General features: G+C 52.4%; 1 protein-coding gene across 2 annotated transcripts; it reads left to right on the plus strand.

Annotated features, from left to right (window-relative positions):
• The first annotated feature begins 132 nt into the window (after positions 1–132).
• fnbp1l (formin binding protein 1-like) lies at positions 133–17241 on the plus strand. 2 transcript variants are annotated; one of them, XM_062452599.1, is made up of 15 exons: positions 133–252; positions 341–500; positions 7789–7904; positions 8778–8828; positions 8939–9086; positions 9275–9337; positions 10077–10181; positions 10296–10424; positions 10638–10784; positions 10873–11085; positions 12662–12771; positions 12871–13003; positions 13202–13293; positions 13407–13579; positions 13700–14642. In XM_062452599.1, the coding sequence occupies exons 2-15, from the start codon at positions 477–479 to the stop codon at positions 13876–13878; spliced, it is 1683 nt and encodes a 560-aa protein (XP_062308583.1). In that variant the 5' UTR covers positions 133–252; positions 341–476; the 3' UTR covers positions 13879–14642. The 2 variants fall into 2 exon arrangements, with proteins under 2 accessions (XP_062308583.1, XP_062308584.1); XM_062452600.1 differs by adding an exon at positions 14794–17241 and having other exon boundaries at positions 160–500; positions 13700–13858.
• Positions 17242–17247: the final 6 nt, after the last annotated feature.

A 17247-nucleotide genomic window follows, 5' to 3' on the forward strand; every position in this document is an offset into this window, starting at 1 on the left:
TTACACATTAATAAGACCTACATTAGGGCCTCTGTTGTTTAACAACAGCCTTACACACGTAATCTGTACAATAGTGGAAAAACTGGCCTCTGCTTTAAAGATACCTGGTGACGTTATACACTTATAGCAACAACTCAACACAGCATGATCAGAGTAGCCTGTCTGCTAAAAACGAACTTTGCACACAAAAACCTAACTTTATGATTCACGCAACTATGTCTCCTTCTCCTCAGTCGTCGCTTTAATATTGAGGTATTTGTTTCATTCGCCCGAAGCTCCAGTTTCTCTGCGTACTCTCTTCCCTGCTAACTCTGCACTTCCTCTCAAAACCCCGAATCAGGAGGGAACGGGTAGCGAGAGCAGAGCCAAGGAGTGTACTCTACACCGACGCCACAGATTTGGGAACGCACCCTTGGCGAGTTGGAGCGGAGAAGACGCTGACGGAATTTGGGTTTTGGGTCTATGTGGAATACGAGATGAGTTGGGGAACGGAGCTTTGGGTACGTCAAATAATCTCCTTTCTTTTACGGTGAACTGTTTTTTACTACTTGTCCGATAAACAGGATTTGTACTTGGAAGGTACTTGGTTACCTAGCCAGCATTGTGTAAAATAGGGAGCTAGTTAGCCAAGCAAGCTAATCCCGACATGCACCTTTACCATAGAGACGCTAAACAATAGAGAAGTCAGAGCAGACAGACAAGAAATATGAGACCAGACTGATAACTAGCGCTTCTCAGAGCAAAATCATCGTTTTAAAAAAAAAATCTAAGTTGTGTGTGACGGTTGTTGTGAACAATTATTATTTTTAAGAGTAGTCGCTTGGTAGGACGGTTGACTGGATACGGTCACACGCCCTGTTCCATAGTTCTCCCCCAATCCAGATAGGGGCGCGAGGAGCAGGGACACCGGTAGAGATACCGTACAGCTCACGGCTCGCCTTGTAAGAACAATGCAAGTGCACGTTAATAAACTTGACTTGTCAGATCTCGTAGAATGTTAATGCTGTCAGTTGATCATTCATAGAAACTGCTTCCCAATGCGGTTGTTTGGTTCCCAGTCGTTAGGCGGTGGAGGAACAGACGGTAGTCTACGTGGGGCTTTTCTAGGAACAGTCTTTGTCAGGTTGTTGACTCCTAGTCTGGCGTTCCCGGTGATTACCGGCCAGCAACCGGCGGGGTTTGGTGGCGGTTGCAGGCCCTTACGTTTTAAGAAAAACTTTTTAAATTAAATAAAATCTTTTGTATCTGTAGATATGAGCTATATTCTACTTATTGGAAACACGATTCTCTATTGTGTGGCTGGCGGATCAATATATTTTTTTTTGTTGGTCAGAATGAAGTCATTCTATTCAGCGGGGGTTGCCAGTGTACTAGATCTCAGACAGTGCTATGATGTCAACGCTCTACTAGACAGACAGACAGACAGGCAGGCTGGAAGATAGACTCTGGCTCTGTACCAGGTCACCTACATGGCTGCTGTAGAGGTAGATACTGTACTGTAGAGATAAATATATATCACTGTCCTGTCAAGGGACAGGGTAAACCAGCTGTTTAGTCGGACTGATAGGCAGAGAGATAGGAGAGACACAGCACACTGACAGGTAGACAGGACAGAAGGGTAGACAGGTAGACAGACGGATAAAACAGGACAGACAGACAGGCAGTGAGGAGTGTGGAGAAGGTGAGGTAGCTGGAGGTGGTCAAACGAGGCCAGTCTGATCTATTAATTAGAGCAACAAATCTGTCCCAACTCTGTCACGCAACAGAAGTGTGTGTGTGTGGGTGGATGTCTTCTTTAATTAAGGTGTATTGTTGTACCAGGACAGTGAGGGGGTGAGGATGAGGAGGAATAGTATTGTGCTAGATTAGCTGCCTGGAGACATGAGGGAGGTGTGTGTGTGTGTGTGTGTACTTGTGTGTGTGTGTGTACTTGAAAATGACTAAATGTACTTGTGTGTGTGTGTGTGTTTGAGGTCATGTGTAATATTTGAGTGTTGTCTCTGTGGTGCTCCTCAAGCTCTTTCCTCTCAGTCCGACAGACCCACTAAAACACAGCTGCTCTCTGCTTCCTGTGGGCGCACCCGTATACATGTATGTTGTCTGTCCCACCCCCACCCCACTCAGTCCCCTCTCCCCCCTGACTCATCTGCATCATGGTTCCCATCCTGCCTTCTCGCCTAGTCTCCTGTCCTAGTTTCCTCTCCTAGTCTCCTCTCCTAGTTTCCTCTCCTAGTTTCCTCTCCTAATCTCCTCTCCTAGTCTCCTCTCCCAGTCTCCTGTCCTAGTCTTCTGTCCTAGTTTCCAGTCCTAGTCTCCTGTCCTAGTTTCCTGTCCTAGTCTCCTGTCCTAGTTTCCTCTCCTAGTTTCCTCTCCTAGTCTCCTCTCCTAGTTTCCTCTCCTAGTCTCCTCTCCCAGTCTCCTGTCCTAGTCTTCTGTCCTAGTCTCCTGTCCTAGTCTCCTGTCCTAGTCTTCTGTCCTAGTTTCCTCTCCTAGTCTCCTCTCCTAGTTTCCTCTCCTAGTCTCCTGTCCTAGTCTTCTGTCCTAGTCTCCTGTCCTAGTCTTCTGTCCTAGTCTTCTGTCCTAGTCTCCTGTCCTAGTCTTCTGTCCTAGTCTCCTCTCCCAGTCTTCTGTCCTAGTCTCCTGTCCTAGTTTCCTGTCCTAGTCTCCTCTCCTAGTCTCCTGTCCTTGTCTCAGCTCTGTAGTGTTTGCTCAGCCTTTAACACACGTGAACCTACACTTCAGATTAATGATTAACTGGAAGAGATTATGAGACAACCCCTCGTCACCCTGCATACACACACACACACACACCTTCACACACACCCTCACACACAGACACTCGCGGAGACACACATGCACTCACACACACACACACAGACACACACACAAAGACTTGTCTTATGACTAGGCTCTAAACAGCAGCGCGTGTGTAGTATAAACTGGTCACACATTGCAGTGAGGCATAGTGCTGGTAGGTCAGCTCCTCCCCTGGCAGGACTGCCTGGGAGGGCAAATCAAACAAATCCAGCCCAACACCCACACACCCTAACACTAACCCAAGACACCAACCCAACACCAGTCCAGCACACACCAACACCATCGCTAGCACAGCCCAGCCAGCGTAGCTGTGGCTGTGAGTGAACGAGGAAGAGGCCGGCTGCAGACCCCAGACTCAGACCCGGGCCACCTCTTTCACAGCTCTCTGCTTCCAAGCCTCGCTGCCTCGCGAGCGCTCCTCAGCTCTGATTGGCTAGGACAGCAGGAACAAAGGTGCTGACAGGAAGGGGGAGGCGGCCTCCTCGAGGCTCACGCCACGCCACAGGAGGAATGGCTTTAAGTTGTCACTTCTTATAGGTGACAGACACACACACACACACAATTTATGCCAGGAGCTGTTTACACCTCTCACCCTCTATTCCATTCTCAGACAGAAAGGTGGAAAGACAGACGGGCGGGCAGTGTGGAACCAGAGCTCCTTCCTTATTTTGTACATTATAGTATAGGACATGTTGTTTACACTCCTGCTGTCAGACTGAGACACACACACACACACACACACCTCTCCCTTCTCTCTCTCTTTTGTGTGTCATCCTGTATACTGCAGACAGACAGGTCTGCGTGTCATCCTGTATCCTGCAGACAGACAGGTCTGCGTGTCATCCTGTATCCTGCAGACAGACAGGTCTGCGTGTCATCCTGTATCCTGCAGACAGACAGGTCTGCGTGTCATCCTGTATCCTGCAGACAGACAGGTGTGCGTGTCATCCTGTATCCTGCAGACAGACAGGTGTGCGTGTCATCCTGTATCCTGCAGACAGACAGGTGTGCGTGTCATCCTGTATCCTGCAGACAGACAGGTCTCCAGCCAGCTAGCCTTCACACAGGCCTGCTCAGGCTTGGTCTCTGCTTCTCATCCCTCGCTGAGGAGTCAGCCAATCTCTGTCCTTCCTTCCTCCCTCCCTCCCCACCCGCTCCCTTTCTCCCTCTCTTATTACCCCTCCCTTTCTCCCCTTCTGTCTTTTTCCATCCATCCCTCTCTCTGGCTCTCTCTCTGTCTCTCTCTCTCTCTGGCTCTGTGCAGGAAAGCTGTAGGACAAGTAGTGCCGGCTATAAAGGCAGAGCTGAGAGGCAGCCAGCCAATCAGAGAGCAGTTCTGGTGGGGTGAAACCGAACCTGTCTGTTTGCGCAGAGCTCAGACCTGTATCCAGGGGTGTGGCCAGCCGGTCGTCATGGTTGCAGGTTGCCGTGTGAGGCTGCGTCCATGGGTGGGTCTCAATCCTGGCCTCTGTCTCATCTGCCCTTGGTCACTGTTTCCTCAAAGTGCTGAGTAAGAGCTGGAGTGACTATACTGTTGCTGTGTGTGTGTGTGTGTGTGGGGCGGTTGGGGGGGGAGGGGGAGGGGGGGGTGTTAGGGTCCCATGATGGGATGCCTCAGGGTATGTACCATTTAACACATGAGACCATGAGAGTTGCAGGGTGAACACAACTGCCTCTTTCTTACACAAACACACGCATTCGCCTAAACACACACATGCCCCGTGGAATCCCTCATGTGATCCATTGAGACTGTCCCATTCGTGATGGATTGGAAGACAATGCGGATTGTGCGTGCGTGTGTGCGCTGTAGCGTTTGGGTAGATGGAGGGCTGTGTTTCAGCTACGGTGCCATTCAGTCATCAGGGAAGAGGAAGTCTTTCTGTTTACCTGTTTGTCTGTAAAAAAACGTTTGGATGCCAGGTCGCATGGCCCAGTCACATGGTCCTAGGACCAGGAAGTCCCATGGGTGGTTCTAGTTGCTTCCTGTCTTCCTATGCGCCCTCATTATGATGTCATCGGTCGAGTTCCAGCTCTGCTCTCATTTTACTGCTTTCTCTCTCTCTCCCTGGTCTCTATCTCTCCTAGCTCACTCTCTCCATGGTCTCTCCCTGGTCTCTCTCTCTCCCTTGTCTCTCCCTGGTCTCTCTCTCTCTCCTACATCACTCTCTCCCTGGTCTCTCTCTCTCTCCCTGGTCTCTGCCTGGTCACTCTCTCTCTCCTAGATCACTCTCTCTCCATGGTCTCTCCCTGGTCTCTCTCTCTCCTAGCTCACTCTCTCTCCCTGGTCTCTCCCCTAGCTCACTCTCTCTCCCTGGTCTCTCTCTCTCCTAGCTCACTCTCTGTCCCTGGTGTCTCTCTACTCTACCCCCCGCCTCGCTTTGAATAGCGTGGTATTCATCCTTCTGTATAATTCATGAGGTGCAGACTGGGGCCCTCAGCCCCCCAAACAAACAAAAACACGCACGTACGCACCCCTTGTTACCACCAAGGCCAAACATATTTACCCAGATCCTTTTCTTGTTCTTGGTGTGGATGGCAGTGTTAAAAAAACACAGACACACACAGAGAGCCTGGAGGACCTTCTGAATGACGGTAGTATTTTTGACAGGGTGACATTTTCCACCCTCTCTGTGTCTCTGCCCCTCTCTGGAGCTGTTTGTGTGTGTGTGTGTGTGTGTGTGTGTGTGTGTGTGTGTGTATGCATGCGTCTGTGCCAGACCCTCTAACAGCAGAGGGTAATGAGTCTATTGTCCCAGCACAGCGATGTAGAAGCAGGCCTGGTCTGTCTCAGTGGAATGCAGCCAGCATCTTCAGTAGCCTGCTCTCACTCTGCTGCTGTGTGTGTGTGTGTGTGTGTGCGTGTATGGGTGTGTGTGAGTGTGTGTGGGGGTGGATGTTTCTGTCGCAGTGTGTGGTAGGGTTGCAATGTTTGTGTGTGTGTGTGACGTGTGTGTGTGTTAGAGCCTATACTAGACAAAATATTATCGTAAGAGTAATGTACAGATTGATGACGTTAAGCTTAGCATTGTTGCTGTCTAGGATGCAATGTTCTGATTTGTGTGTGTGGTTTTGTTTGTGTGTGTGGTTTGTAGTGTTTGGTATTGCGTGTGTGTGTGTCGGAGGGAGCAGACCTGAAGGAACCAGTAATCTGTTATTGTTCCCATGATTGTCCCAGCTGTGACATCACTTCCGGTCATGATTGTTTAGCAGGATGTTTGTGGTCCAGAGAAGAACATTGCCTGACCTGGTCTGTTATGGTTGAAGGAGCGTACGCACAAGAATGGACGCCGAGACATGCGTATGGGTGTTTTCTGGTCTGGCATGGTCTGGTCTGGTCTGGACCTGGTTTGACCTCTAGCAATATGACAGCAAGGTGTTAACTGTTTAGTTGTTTTGAAGTAGTCTTCTGTTGCCAAAACGGAATAGACTAGGTTCTTGTTGTACCCTGATTGTTGTCACACATGCTCCTTCTCCTGTGCGTGTGTGTTATCAGTGTGTATGTGTCTCTGTTGACACTGTTCTTGTGCAAGCTGTAAAGCCTGCACAAGAACCTAGAAGGGAGTCAGGTGGCTGAGCGGTTAGGGAATCGGGCTAGTAATCGATTCCCCGTCAGTGCCAAAATGACGTTGTCTCCTTGGGCACACGGCACTTCACCCTACTTGCCTCGGGGGGAATGTCCCTTACTTACATTAAGTCGCTCTGGATAAGAGCGTCTGCTAAATGACTAAATGTAAATGTAAATCAGGTAAGAGAGTCAGACTGTGACTGGTCAGGCTGGTCTCTCTAACCTGCCTGCTCCTCTCTGGTCAGGCTGGTCTCTCTAACCTGCCTGCTCCTCTCTGGTCAGGCTGGTCTCTCTAACCTGCCTGCTCCTCTCTGGTCAGGCGGGTCTCTCTAACTTGCCTGCTCCTCTCTGGTCAGGCTGGTCTCTCTAACCTGCCTGCTCCTCTCTGGTCAGGCTGGTCTCTCTAACCTGCCTGCTCCTCTCTGGTCAGGCTGGTCTCTCTAACCTGCCTGCTCCTCTCTGGTCAGGCTGGTGTCTCTGGACAGGCTGGGCTCTCTAACCTGCCTGCTTTATTTCTGGCCAGGCTGGTCTGTTTAACCTGCCTGCTTGTCTCTGGTCAGGCTGGTCTTTGTGGTCTCTGGTCAGGCTGGTCTTTGTGGTCTCTGGCCAGGCTGGTCTTTGTGGTCTCTGGCCAGGCTGGTCTAGTACAGGGATGTTTATTCTGCTCTTCTCCCTGTACTCTCACTCTGATTAAAGAGGAACTGTGCGTGCTTGTGTGTGTGTACGGTTGTGTGTGTGTGTGTGTGTGTGTGTGTGAGAGAGAGGGAGCTCGTCTGGCAGACAGGCACCAGCAGTGTTTTTCCAGTTGAGCAGAGACATTCTGCTGCAGGGCTGCAGGGCTGCAGTCTGAGGCCCCTGCGATGCTGAGTCGAGTGGTGCTGACACACACACACACACACACACACACACACAGACAGAAACACACACGCACACGTCTACACATTGGCACACAGACCCATACACACATACACACTCACATACCCTACAACATACCCTACACACAGATCCTCGCACATTAAACCCACGCGCACGCACGATCGCCGTGCCGACGCACACACACAGACACACTGCAGCTGTTGCGGAGAGGGAGGGCGAGCGAGCATACCTGTAGCTGTCTAGGATGAGAATTCACTGTTTAACTCCGCCGAATCGTCACACACACGCATAACATTGTTTAACACTCTGGATTAAATCTTCTGCCCTGCTTCTTCTCCCTCCCCTCCTCCTTCCCCTCCTCCCCTCGTCTCCTCCCTCCCCTCCTCCCCTCCCCTCCTCCCTCCCCTCCTCCCTCCCCTCCTCCCCTCGTCTCCTCCCTCCCCTCCTCCCCTCCCCTCCTCCCTCCCCTCCTCCCTCCCCTCCTCCCCTCGTCTCCTCCCCTCCCCTCCTCCCTCCCTCTCCCTCCTCAGGACCAGTTTGATAACCTTGACAAACACACCCAGTGGGGGATCGACTTCCTGGAGCGCTATGCCAAGTTTGTCAAGGAGCGGCTGGAGATCGAACAGACCTACGCCAAGCAGCTCAGGTGAGGCTCCAGAGAAGCGCTCTCTTCCACCGCAGGGTACCCGCTAGACTCCCCTCCCCTCCCTTCCCCATACATCCACCCTCCTCCGGGCAGCACCTTCATCTCCTTACCCCCCCCTCGTCCCCCTCGCACCTCCCTCAAATAAGACACACACCCCTCCCTGTCTCGGATGCCAGGGGGGGTGTTGCCTAGTTACAGCCCTGTTCCAGACCCCATCCCCTCCTCTCCTCAGAATCTCAATGAGCCCGAATCACCGCTGCCACACACACACATACACACCCGCAAACACACACCTTAACCCTGTATCACTACTGCAACACAAACAAACACACACACACACACACACACGGGAGCCCTGAATCACTGCTGATACACACACAGCTCAGCAACATACATACCTCACACGCAGTCGCTAGCAACACACACACAGGCCTGGATGGGGATAAATTGTTCACTAGAACATAGATAACAGTTTCCCTGAACAGTGAGACAGAGAGACACAGTGTGTGTTGACAAGGCGATGACTAACCTTTCAAACTGGGGATGATTTAGTCACCACGATCCTAGTCTCACACACGCACACACACACAAAAACACACTCACACACGCCCGCTGTGGGGAATCATTTACGCTTGATTTCTCACTTTACTTGACTTTATTATATCAAAGTGTGTGTGTGGGGGGGTGTCAGTGGTTGATGATTCAACAGGAAGTTGGTGATTCAACAGGAAGTGGAAGGGGTCTCCAGTCATACTGTTGTAACTTCCAGGCTTATTTCTGACCTACATTCACACGCACGCATGCGCGCACACACACACACCCCCCTCCTTCCTCCTCCTCCTCACCCTCCTCTCCTCCTCCTCCCCTCCTCAGGAACCTGGTAAAGAAGTACTGCCCCAAGCGCTCCAAAGACGAGGAACCCAGGTGAGTGTGCGCGCGACTGACCAGGTGGCCCCCGCGTCCTGCGTGGCTAGGCTCTCCGCCGCGTTCCGCGTCGACTGGGGGTTCCAGAAGGTTTCCGTTTTGCGTTGCAGGTTCTCGTCGTGCGTGTCGTTCTACTCCATCCTGAACGAGCTGAACGACTACGCGGGCCAGCGGGAGGTAGTGGCCGAGGACATGGGCCACAAGGTGTACGGGGAGTTGCTCCGATACAGCCAGGACCTGAAGGCCGAGCGCAAACACGTCAGTCCGGCCACGCAGTATACGCACGCCACACACACGCGCGCCATGCACATCATATACACACACGGTGCATATGCCACTACACGCACACACACTTCCAGGATTTATTCGTGCTTTTCTGAGTCTAATATACATGTATCTGCATGAATCTGTGGTGTGTGTGTGTGTGTGTGTGTGTGTGTGAGCAGCACCTGCAGGAGGGCAGAAAGGCCCAGCAGTATCTGGACCAGTGCTGGAAACAGATGGACAACGTAAGTAGGGAGGGAGGGAGGGGGGGAGAGAGGGAGGGAGGGAAGTAGAGCATGGACGGAATAAAGGAGGAAGAGCAGTGGAGGGAGACAGAAGGACAAGCAGGGCCAGGGAGGGAGGGAGGGAGGGAGGGAGGGAGGGAGGGGGAGAGAGAGGGATAAAGAGAGAGAGAGAGAGAGAGAGAGAGAGAGAGAGAGAGAGATAAAGGGAGGGATGGAGCGGGTGGCACAAGGAGGATTCACTTCCTGCCGAGTCCTGTTCTCCTCCTCCCAGCAGACGCCCTGTTCTGCTGGGACACACATATACACACACACACATATACACACATTCGCCCCACACTGGTGGAGGGCTGCGGTGTTGCACTGTAAGGTAGCTGTTGTTGGTGATCTAGCGGGGTTCAGTGTTGTGGTGTTGTAAAGGGTTTGGTATTCACATTTCTGTGTGACTATTCCCTATGTTGCTGGCTCTGCTAATAGATGCCAGATGTTCTAGCAGGAAGGAAGGATGTTTCTCTCTCACTCTCCCTCTCTTTCTGTCTCTCTCTCTGTCTCTCTCCCTCTCTCTCTCCCTCCCTCTCTCTGTCTCTCCCTCTCTCTCTCCCTCTCCCTCTCTCTTTCTCTCTCTACTCATAGTTGAGGTGTCGCTGCCTTGTGAACAGTAGAGGTATTGTTATATCGATTTCTACCTGCGGTATTCCGTACGCTACACTTCCTGAAACCCCTCCCCCCTCTCCTCCCCCAGAGTAAGAAGAAGTTTGAGCGCGAGTGCAAGGAGGCGGAGAAGTGCCAGCTGAGCTTCGAGAAGCTGGACAACGACATCAACGCCACCAAATCCGAGGTGGAAAAGGTGAGTAAGCCCCGCCCCCAGCCCGCTCCCGGGCCAATGAGGTTCCAGTCATGTAGCAGAGGCCTTCATCCCGAGTGTGTGTGTGTGTGTGTGTGTGTGTGCGTGCGCTCGCAGGCCAAGTCCCAGCTCTATCTGCGCACCCACATGGCGGACGAGAGCAAGAACGAGTACGCCGCCCAGCTCCAGAACTTCAACGGGGAACAGTGGAAGCACTTCAACTCTGCCATCCCCCTCATCTTCAAGGTGGGCTCCTATTGGCCGCAACCCCCCCCCCGCTCCCCCCCTCTCCGCTGACTGCGAGAGGCCGGACAGCTATGCAAATTGTTCTTTGTCCGGAACTTTCTATTTAAAACTCTTAGCTTAGTGTCCTAAACGTTTCGTTTTCCACCTGCTCTGGGTCCCTGACGTGTGTTCTAATGACCCCTCCTGGGTTGTTCCCGGTTCCCCCGGCGGCAGAACCTGCAGGACATGGACGAGAGGCGCACGGTCAAGCTGGGGGAGACCTACCGGAGCTTCGCCGAGGTGGAGAGGAAGGTCCTGCCCATCATCTCCACCTGCCTGGAGGTCATGGTCTCTGCTGCCAAGGCTGTGGACCACCGCAAGGTATGCACGCACGCACGCACGCACGCACGCATCCTAAACGCACACCAACCAACCACCCACACCCACGCCCCTCTCCCGTGTATCCCAGGACTCGGTCATCGTCGTGGAGTCGTTCAAATCGGGCTTCGAGCCCCCGGGAGACTTCCCCTTCGAGGACTTCAGCCAGAACATCCAGCGCAGCGGCTCCGACGGCACGCTGGGGCCCCCCCGAAGCGGCGGGGAGCAGGGGGGCAAGGGGGACCCCAGACCCTCCCTGGGGAAAGCCAAGAACAAGCTCTGGCTGTTTGGAAAGAAACCCAAGGTGAGGTGACCCCACTCTGCCCCCCCCCCCCCCTGCTCCACATTGGCTCACTGCTCACTTCCTGTTTTGGAGGGAGTCCTTAGGACTGTGGCGAGTGTGTGTTTGACTGCGTGCCTGGGACTGTGTGGGACTGTGTCTGTGGGCTGTGTGTGTGTCTCCTTAACTGGCCTCTCTCGCTGAATCTCTGAGCAACACTTCAGATCATTCCCTGACACCCCCCTTCACCCCCTTCCCAGGCTCCCCTCGCCTCGCCTCCTCCTCCCCCCCCCGCCCAGCCCGGCCTCCCCCCCCCCCTAGCTCACTGCCTGTCAGAGATCCGCACAGCCAGGATGCCCTCCTTCAGGAGCCTGAGGAGAGTGGTGAGGCTGCATGGCCCCCTGGTGGGGGGGGCGGGGGGGGGGTGACCTCTGGTGTGACCCTGTGTGACCTCTTGTTAGTTTGACTGACACACTGGTAGATTGTAGTTCTAGTGGGACCTGTGTGTGATTCTCCGGGGTGAGCTCTTGGTAGTTTTATTCTAACCACCTCAGAGGTGAAATGACAGTTTCCGGAAACAGAGTTGGTGTTAGTGGAGAGGTTTGGGGGGGGTTGCTGTGCTGTGGTGTGTGTGTGTGTGTGGGGGGGGGGGGGGGGGGGTGCGTTCATGCATGCATTACAGTCAGTCACCTGACCAAGTCCTATGGTCATGTGTCTGTGCTGGTGTGGTGTGTGCTGTTGCCATGGTAGCTTGCCACAGACAGTCACACGTTAACCACCTGTATGTTGGTCTCCTCCCACACTCACCTGTCTAACTCTCCTCCCAGTGGTCAGTGAAGACGGTAAGAGTGTGTGTGTGTGTAACCCAGTCCTCATCTCGTCCTACTACACCTTTAAACCAGATTCACTTTAGTCCTGAACCAGCGTCACTCCAGTCCTACTCCACCCTACTGTAGGTTTATTCCAGTTTTACACGATTAGACTTATTCAGACACCAGTCCTCTTCTTATTCCTGTCATCTTCCAGTCTTATTCCAGTCAGACACAAGTCTTGTTCCAGTCTTATTCCAGTTTTGTTCCAGTCAGACACAAGTCTTATTCCAGTCTTATTCCAGTCTTATTCCAGTCTTATTCCAGTCTTATTCCAGGCTTATTCCAGGCTTATTCCAGTCTTATTCCAGTATTCCATTCAGACACCAGTCTTATTTCAGTCAGACACCAGTCTTATTCCGGTCTTATTCCGGTTTTATTCCAGTCAGAAACCAGTCTTATTCCAGTCAGACACCAGTCGTATTCCAGTCTTACACCAGTCTTATTCCAGTCTTATTCCAGTCAGACACCAGTCTTACCCCAGTCTTATTCCGGTCTTATTCCAGTCAGACACCAGTCTTATTCCAGTCAGACACCAGTCTTATTCCAGTCTTATTCCAGTCAGACACCAGTCTTACCCCAGTCTTATTCCGGTCTTATTCCAGTCAGACACCAGTCTTATTCCAGTCAGACACCAGTCTTATTCCAGTCAGACACCAGTCTTATTCCAGTCTTACACCAGTCTTATTCCAGTCGTGCTCCAGCATCACTAACAGCCCCCCGCCCCCCAGGCCCCCTCCCTGGAGGACTTCTCTCACCTCCCCCCGGAGCAGAGGAGGAAGAGGCTGCAGCACCGCATCGACGAGCTGAGCAGAGACCTGCAGAAGGAGCTGGACCAGAGGTAACCACGGAAACCACCACCCCTGACCCCCAACCTGGACACAGGGCGGTAGTGAGGAGTTTACTTTGTCCCCCGTGTGTGTGTGTGTGTGTGTATCAGGGACGCCCTGAACAAGATGAAAGATGTGTATGAGAAGAACCCTCAGATGGGAGACCCCATCAGCCTGCAGCCCAAGATCTCTGAGACCATGTGCACCATGGAGAGACTCCGCTCCGAGATCCACAAGAACGAGGTGAGGAGAGAGGAGCTGTAGGAGAGGGGGAGGGGAGAGGGGAGATATCAACGGGGGTGGTAAGGGAATGAGGGGGAGGAGGAGATTAGGACGTATAGACAGAGAAGGAAGTGTCCTATCCCTGGTCCACCATACAGCTCCCTCTGGTGGACATTTGTCTAAACTGCCATGCTGTCTGCTCCCCCCCCCCCCTTTCAGACCTGGCTGTCGGAGGTGGAGGGGAAGAACAGTAGCCGAGGAGACAGGCGACCCAGCACCGACCCCCACCCTGCCCCCGCAGGCCGGGAGAGGTAACACACACACACACACCCTCACAAACAGACACACCCTCACACACAGACATGCTCACGACACTAAACGGTTACTTAATTACCCCCCCCCCCCCCCCCACCACCACCAACAGTCCCGAGGGCAGCTACACCGACGACACCACCCAGGAGCTGCGGGGCCCGCCCCACCCCAGCCCCCGCCAGCCCGACCTCCCGCACGCCGACGTCCACGAGTTCGACGACGAGTTTGACGACGACGACCCCCTGCCCGTGATCGGCCACTGCAAGGCGCTCTACTCCTTCGACGGTACCGCCCCGCGCTCGTAGCGGCCCTCTCTCTCACCCGCAGGTTCCAGCACCGCGCTGAACGACGACAGTGCCGTCTCCTAACGTCTGTGTGTGTGTGTGTGTGTGTGTGTGTGGGCAGGTCAGAACGAGGGCACGCTGGTGATGCTGGAGGACGAGGTCCTGTACATCATCGAGGAGGACAAGGGCGACGGCTGGACAAGGGCCCGCAGGCAGGGCGGGGAGGACGGCTACGTCCCCACCTCCTACCTGGAGATCACCATGGAGAAGAACAGCAAAGGTGCTGTCACGTACATCTGACCCCCACCCCCCCCCCCCTCCTCCCCCGCACGGACACCCCTCTATCCCCCCGTCCCTCCATCCTACATCCCTCCATCTCCCCCTCTATCCCTCCCACCATCTCCCCATCCAGACATTCCCCCATCCCTGCATCCTCCCTTCCTCCATCTTTGTGAGCTCATGGACAAATGAGAACATGGAAAAGGACCTTTGCATGAACAAAGCGTGAGTGTGTATGCGTGTAACTGTAAAAGCGTGAGTGTGTATGCGTATAACTGTAAAAGCGTGAGTGTGTATGCGTATAACTGTAAAAGCGTGAGTGTGTATGTGTATAACTGTAAAAGCATGAGCGTGTGGGATATTGTAAAATCAGTTTGAATGAGAAAGAGAGACTCTATTGCAAAGGTACACAAAGATAAATCTTCTGATCTGCAGATGAAAGCATAATTCGACTGAGGTGATTCTACTTAAAATATCATGATCCAGTTTTTAATTACTGTCTCTATCTTTGGTTTGTTTTTAGCAGTAGATTTGGAACGTCATTCTTTTTTCTTTTTTTTTAACATGATTTTACTGTTCTGCTGATGTTACTGAGATCAGTCCAGAGAAGAGAGAGGTGAAAGCCGTCCTCATTCTATTCCACCTCTCTCTTCACCTGCTCTCATAACTGTCTCATACTTCCTGTTTAGCTCTGTGGTACTTCCTGTTTAGCTGTCTGGAACTTCCTATTCAGCTGTCTGGTACTTCCTGTTCTGACAGGGCAGTAAAATGACCCAAAAAAAGTATATTACAGCTTGCTGTGTCTCTTCTGTGTAAAAGCCACTGTACGTGTGTGTGTGCATGCGTGTGTGTGAGGGATGTTGATAGTGGTTGGAGAAGAGAGGGATGATTCTATTGGTCAGTAACTCCTGTCCTCTCTCTCCTATTGGACCGCAGGTTCCTGAGTGCTGCTGAGTGGCCGGCTGATTGGTGGTGGTGGGCTAGGGGGCGGGGCTAGCGTAGAGGCAGGTTGCATGTTTGTCTGCATGCTCTCACAATTGACCAATAACAACCTGACAGCAGCAAAGAACTCTGGGATAGATCATGATGGGGTGGGTGGGTATTTTGACTCAGGGGCCCTACAAAGTCTTAAGCAGTCTTTAAACGTCTTAAAAATGTCTTAAACAGTCTTAAAAACAGTTTGTAACAACTTATAACAGCTTACGTAGCGACAGAACTAAACAATGTCAAGCATCGCACTTCCGAGATTCTGCGAGTACTAATGCTGTCGATCTGGAGTGAGAATGTCTGACTGCGGTCACGTGACCTGACCACCACCTCGTTGTGACCTTTTACGTGACCTTGCCATGACCTCACCCGTGATCATTCCTTCCTAACCAATCAGAATCGTGGATGTGCTTGGTGGTTCCATTGACCCTTCCGCTGTGGGTGTGTGTGTGTGTCGTCCGACATGGCCGTGCGTGTGCGTGTGTGTTAGAGAGAGTGTTCCCCAACATGCCTGTGTCATACGTGTTTGCGCTGCCTGCCTGTCATGCCTGATGCTTGTGTGTTCAATGTGAATGTGTGTTGCTATCCCATGTGGCATGATCACATCAGTGTAGACACACAGGACTCTCCCTTCCTCCCCTACTCCTCCTTCTCCTCCTCCCTCCCCCCCTCCCCCCTCCCTCCTCCTACTTCCCCTACCTTCCCTCCCTCCCTTCTCTTTCCTCCTCCCTCCCTCCCTTACTCTTTCTCCACCCTATTCCACCCCCTTCCTCCCGTCACTCTTCCCTCTCTCTTGCTCTCCTCCCCCTCCTCCCCCTCCTGCTGTCCACCCTCACATTAGAGCAGCTGGTGGTGCAGTTCCACCAGTCCACCAGCAGGGGGCTCTCTCACCACGCTGCAGTTTCTAATGGGACAGACGACGCTGAGACTACCAGCTGGAATAATAACAACGACAACAATAATAACAACAACAATAACAACAACAATGGCAGCAAGAACAAAATCTTCGGTGACAGCTCTACACCAGAAGCCAGAATTGAGGCTGTCTGCTCCTACGACACCTTCCTGTGGCATGCAGACCCTGGCCCTCTACTACAACTCCCAGAATCCCCTGGGGCTTTCTTCCGGCGCCTCTTCGAACATCCATAACTTGTGAATGTCATGATGCATATACATGTATGTGTGTTCATCTGAATGGGAGAATGTGTCTACATGTATGTGTATATATGTAGCTAGTCTTATTACGTATTAACAATTTCTTTATTTCATCATGAATGTGTTTTTAAGGTGTTTTTATAAAGTTTATACAACGAGAAGAGGCGGGGTGTGTGTGTGAGCGATGTCTGGTCTGGTCACATGCACTTTGGCCTGAACCAATGAGAGACCAGGACTCGGCGTAACCACTAGTTGACGGTCCCGCCCAGAGACTTGTCTCTCTCTCTCTCCCTGTAACGATGTGACAGGACTCTTTACGCTCCGGTCGCCACGGAGACCCCGGGTCGAGGAGGGTTGCCGTGGAGACGTGAGCGATGGGAGGCCCTGGGAGTCGTGCGGGCGTCTTTTTGTTAACGTTGGAAGCTGTGAACTGTAGAATATCACTCATCTTACTTGAACTCTCTCTGCCTGGGCCTCCCGGTATTATGGGATGCCCTCTCTCTCTTTATCTGCGGAGAACATGCACTAACACACGGACGCTGGAGCCATGGAAACGAGAGCGTTGCAGCCTCTCAACGGGACTTCCTCGTCTGGGGCGGCCTGGACAGGTGCATTGTGGGGGACGCTGGTTGTCTTGGTGACCGATTGTTTTGAGGAAGCTTGACGTGGTGACGGTCCTGTGGTCGTGATGATAATGATGATGATGACGATGATGATGAGTGCAGTAGTGTCGGACTACCCTAGCCTCTTTAACCCCAAATCCAGAGGATAAAGTAAACTGTGATCTTATTACATTTACATTTAGTCATTTAGCAGACGCTCTTATCCAGAGCGACTTACAGTAAGTACAGGGACATTCCCCCCGAGGCAAGTAGGGTGAAGTGCCTTGCCCAAGGACACAACGTCAGTTGGCATGACCGGGAATCGAACTGGCGACCTTCGGATTACTAGCCCGATTCCCTAAACGCTCAGCCACCTGACTCCCTTATTAATTCTATCCGTTATGCTGTAATTCTGACCCTTATGCAACAACAAAAAAACAGCCCCCAAAAAAACCACCCTTCCCACCAGCCCTGAGGTCTGGGGCGCTGGGCTGCAGTACCCCCTCCTCTCCAGACTGAGTGCTCTAACTAACCATGATGTAACACCCTGGCTGTACTTCCTCCTTTCTGTACGACCCACAAAAAAATAAGAAAAGCTCTTTACATATGAAACAGTTCTAATAAAATAAACGTGACCAAACTCCCT

The sequence above is a fragment of the Osmerus eperlanus genome, chromosome 26 (genome assembly GCF_963692335.1).
Source record: "Osmerus eperlanus chromosome 26, fOsmEpe2.1, whole genome shotgun sequence".
Classification (NCBI taxonomy): Eukaryota; Metazoa; Chordata; class Actinopteri; order Osmeriformes; family Osmeridae; genus Osmerus; species Osmerus eperlanus.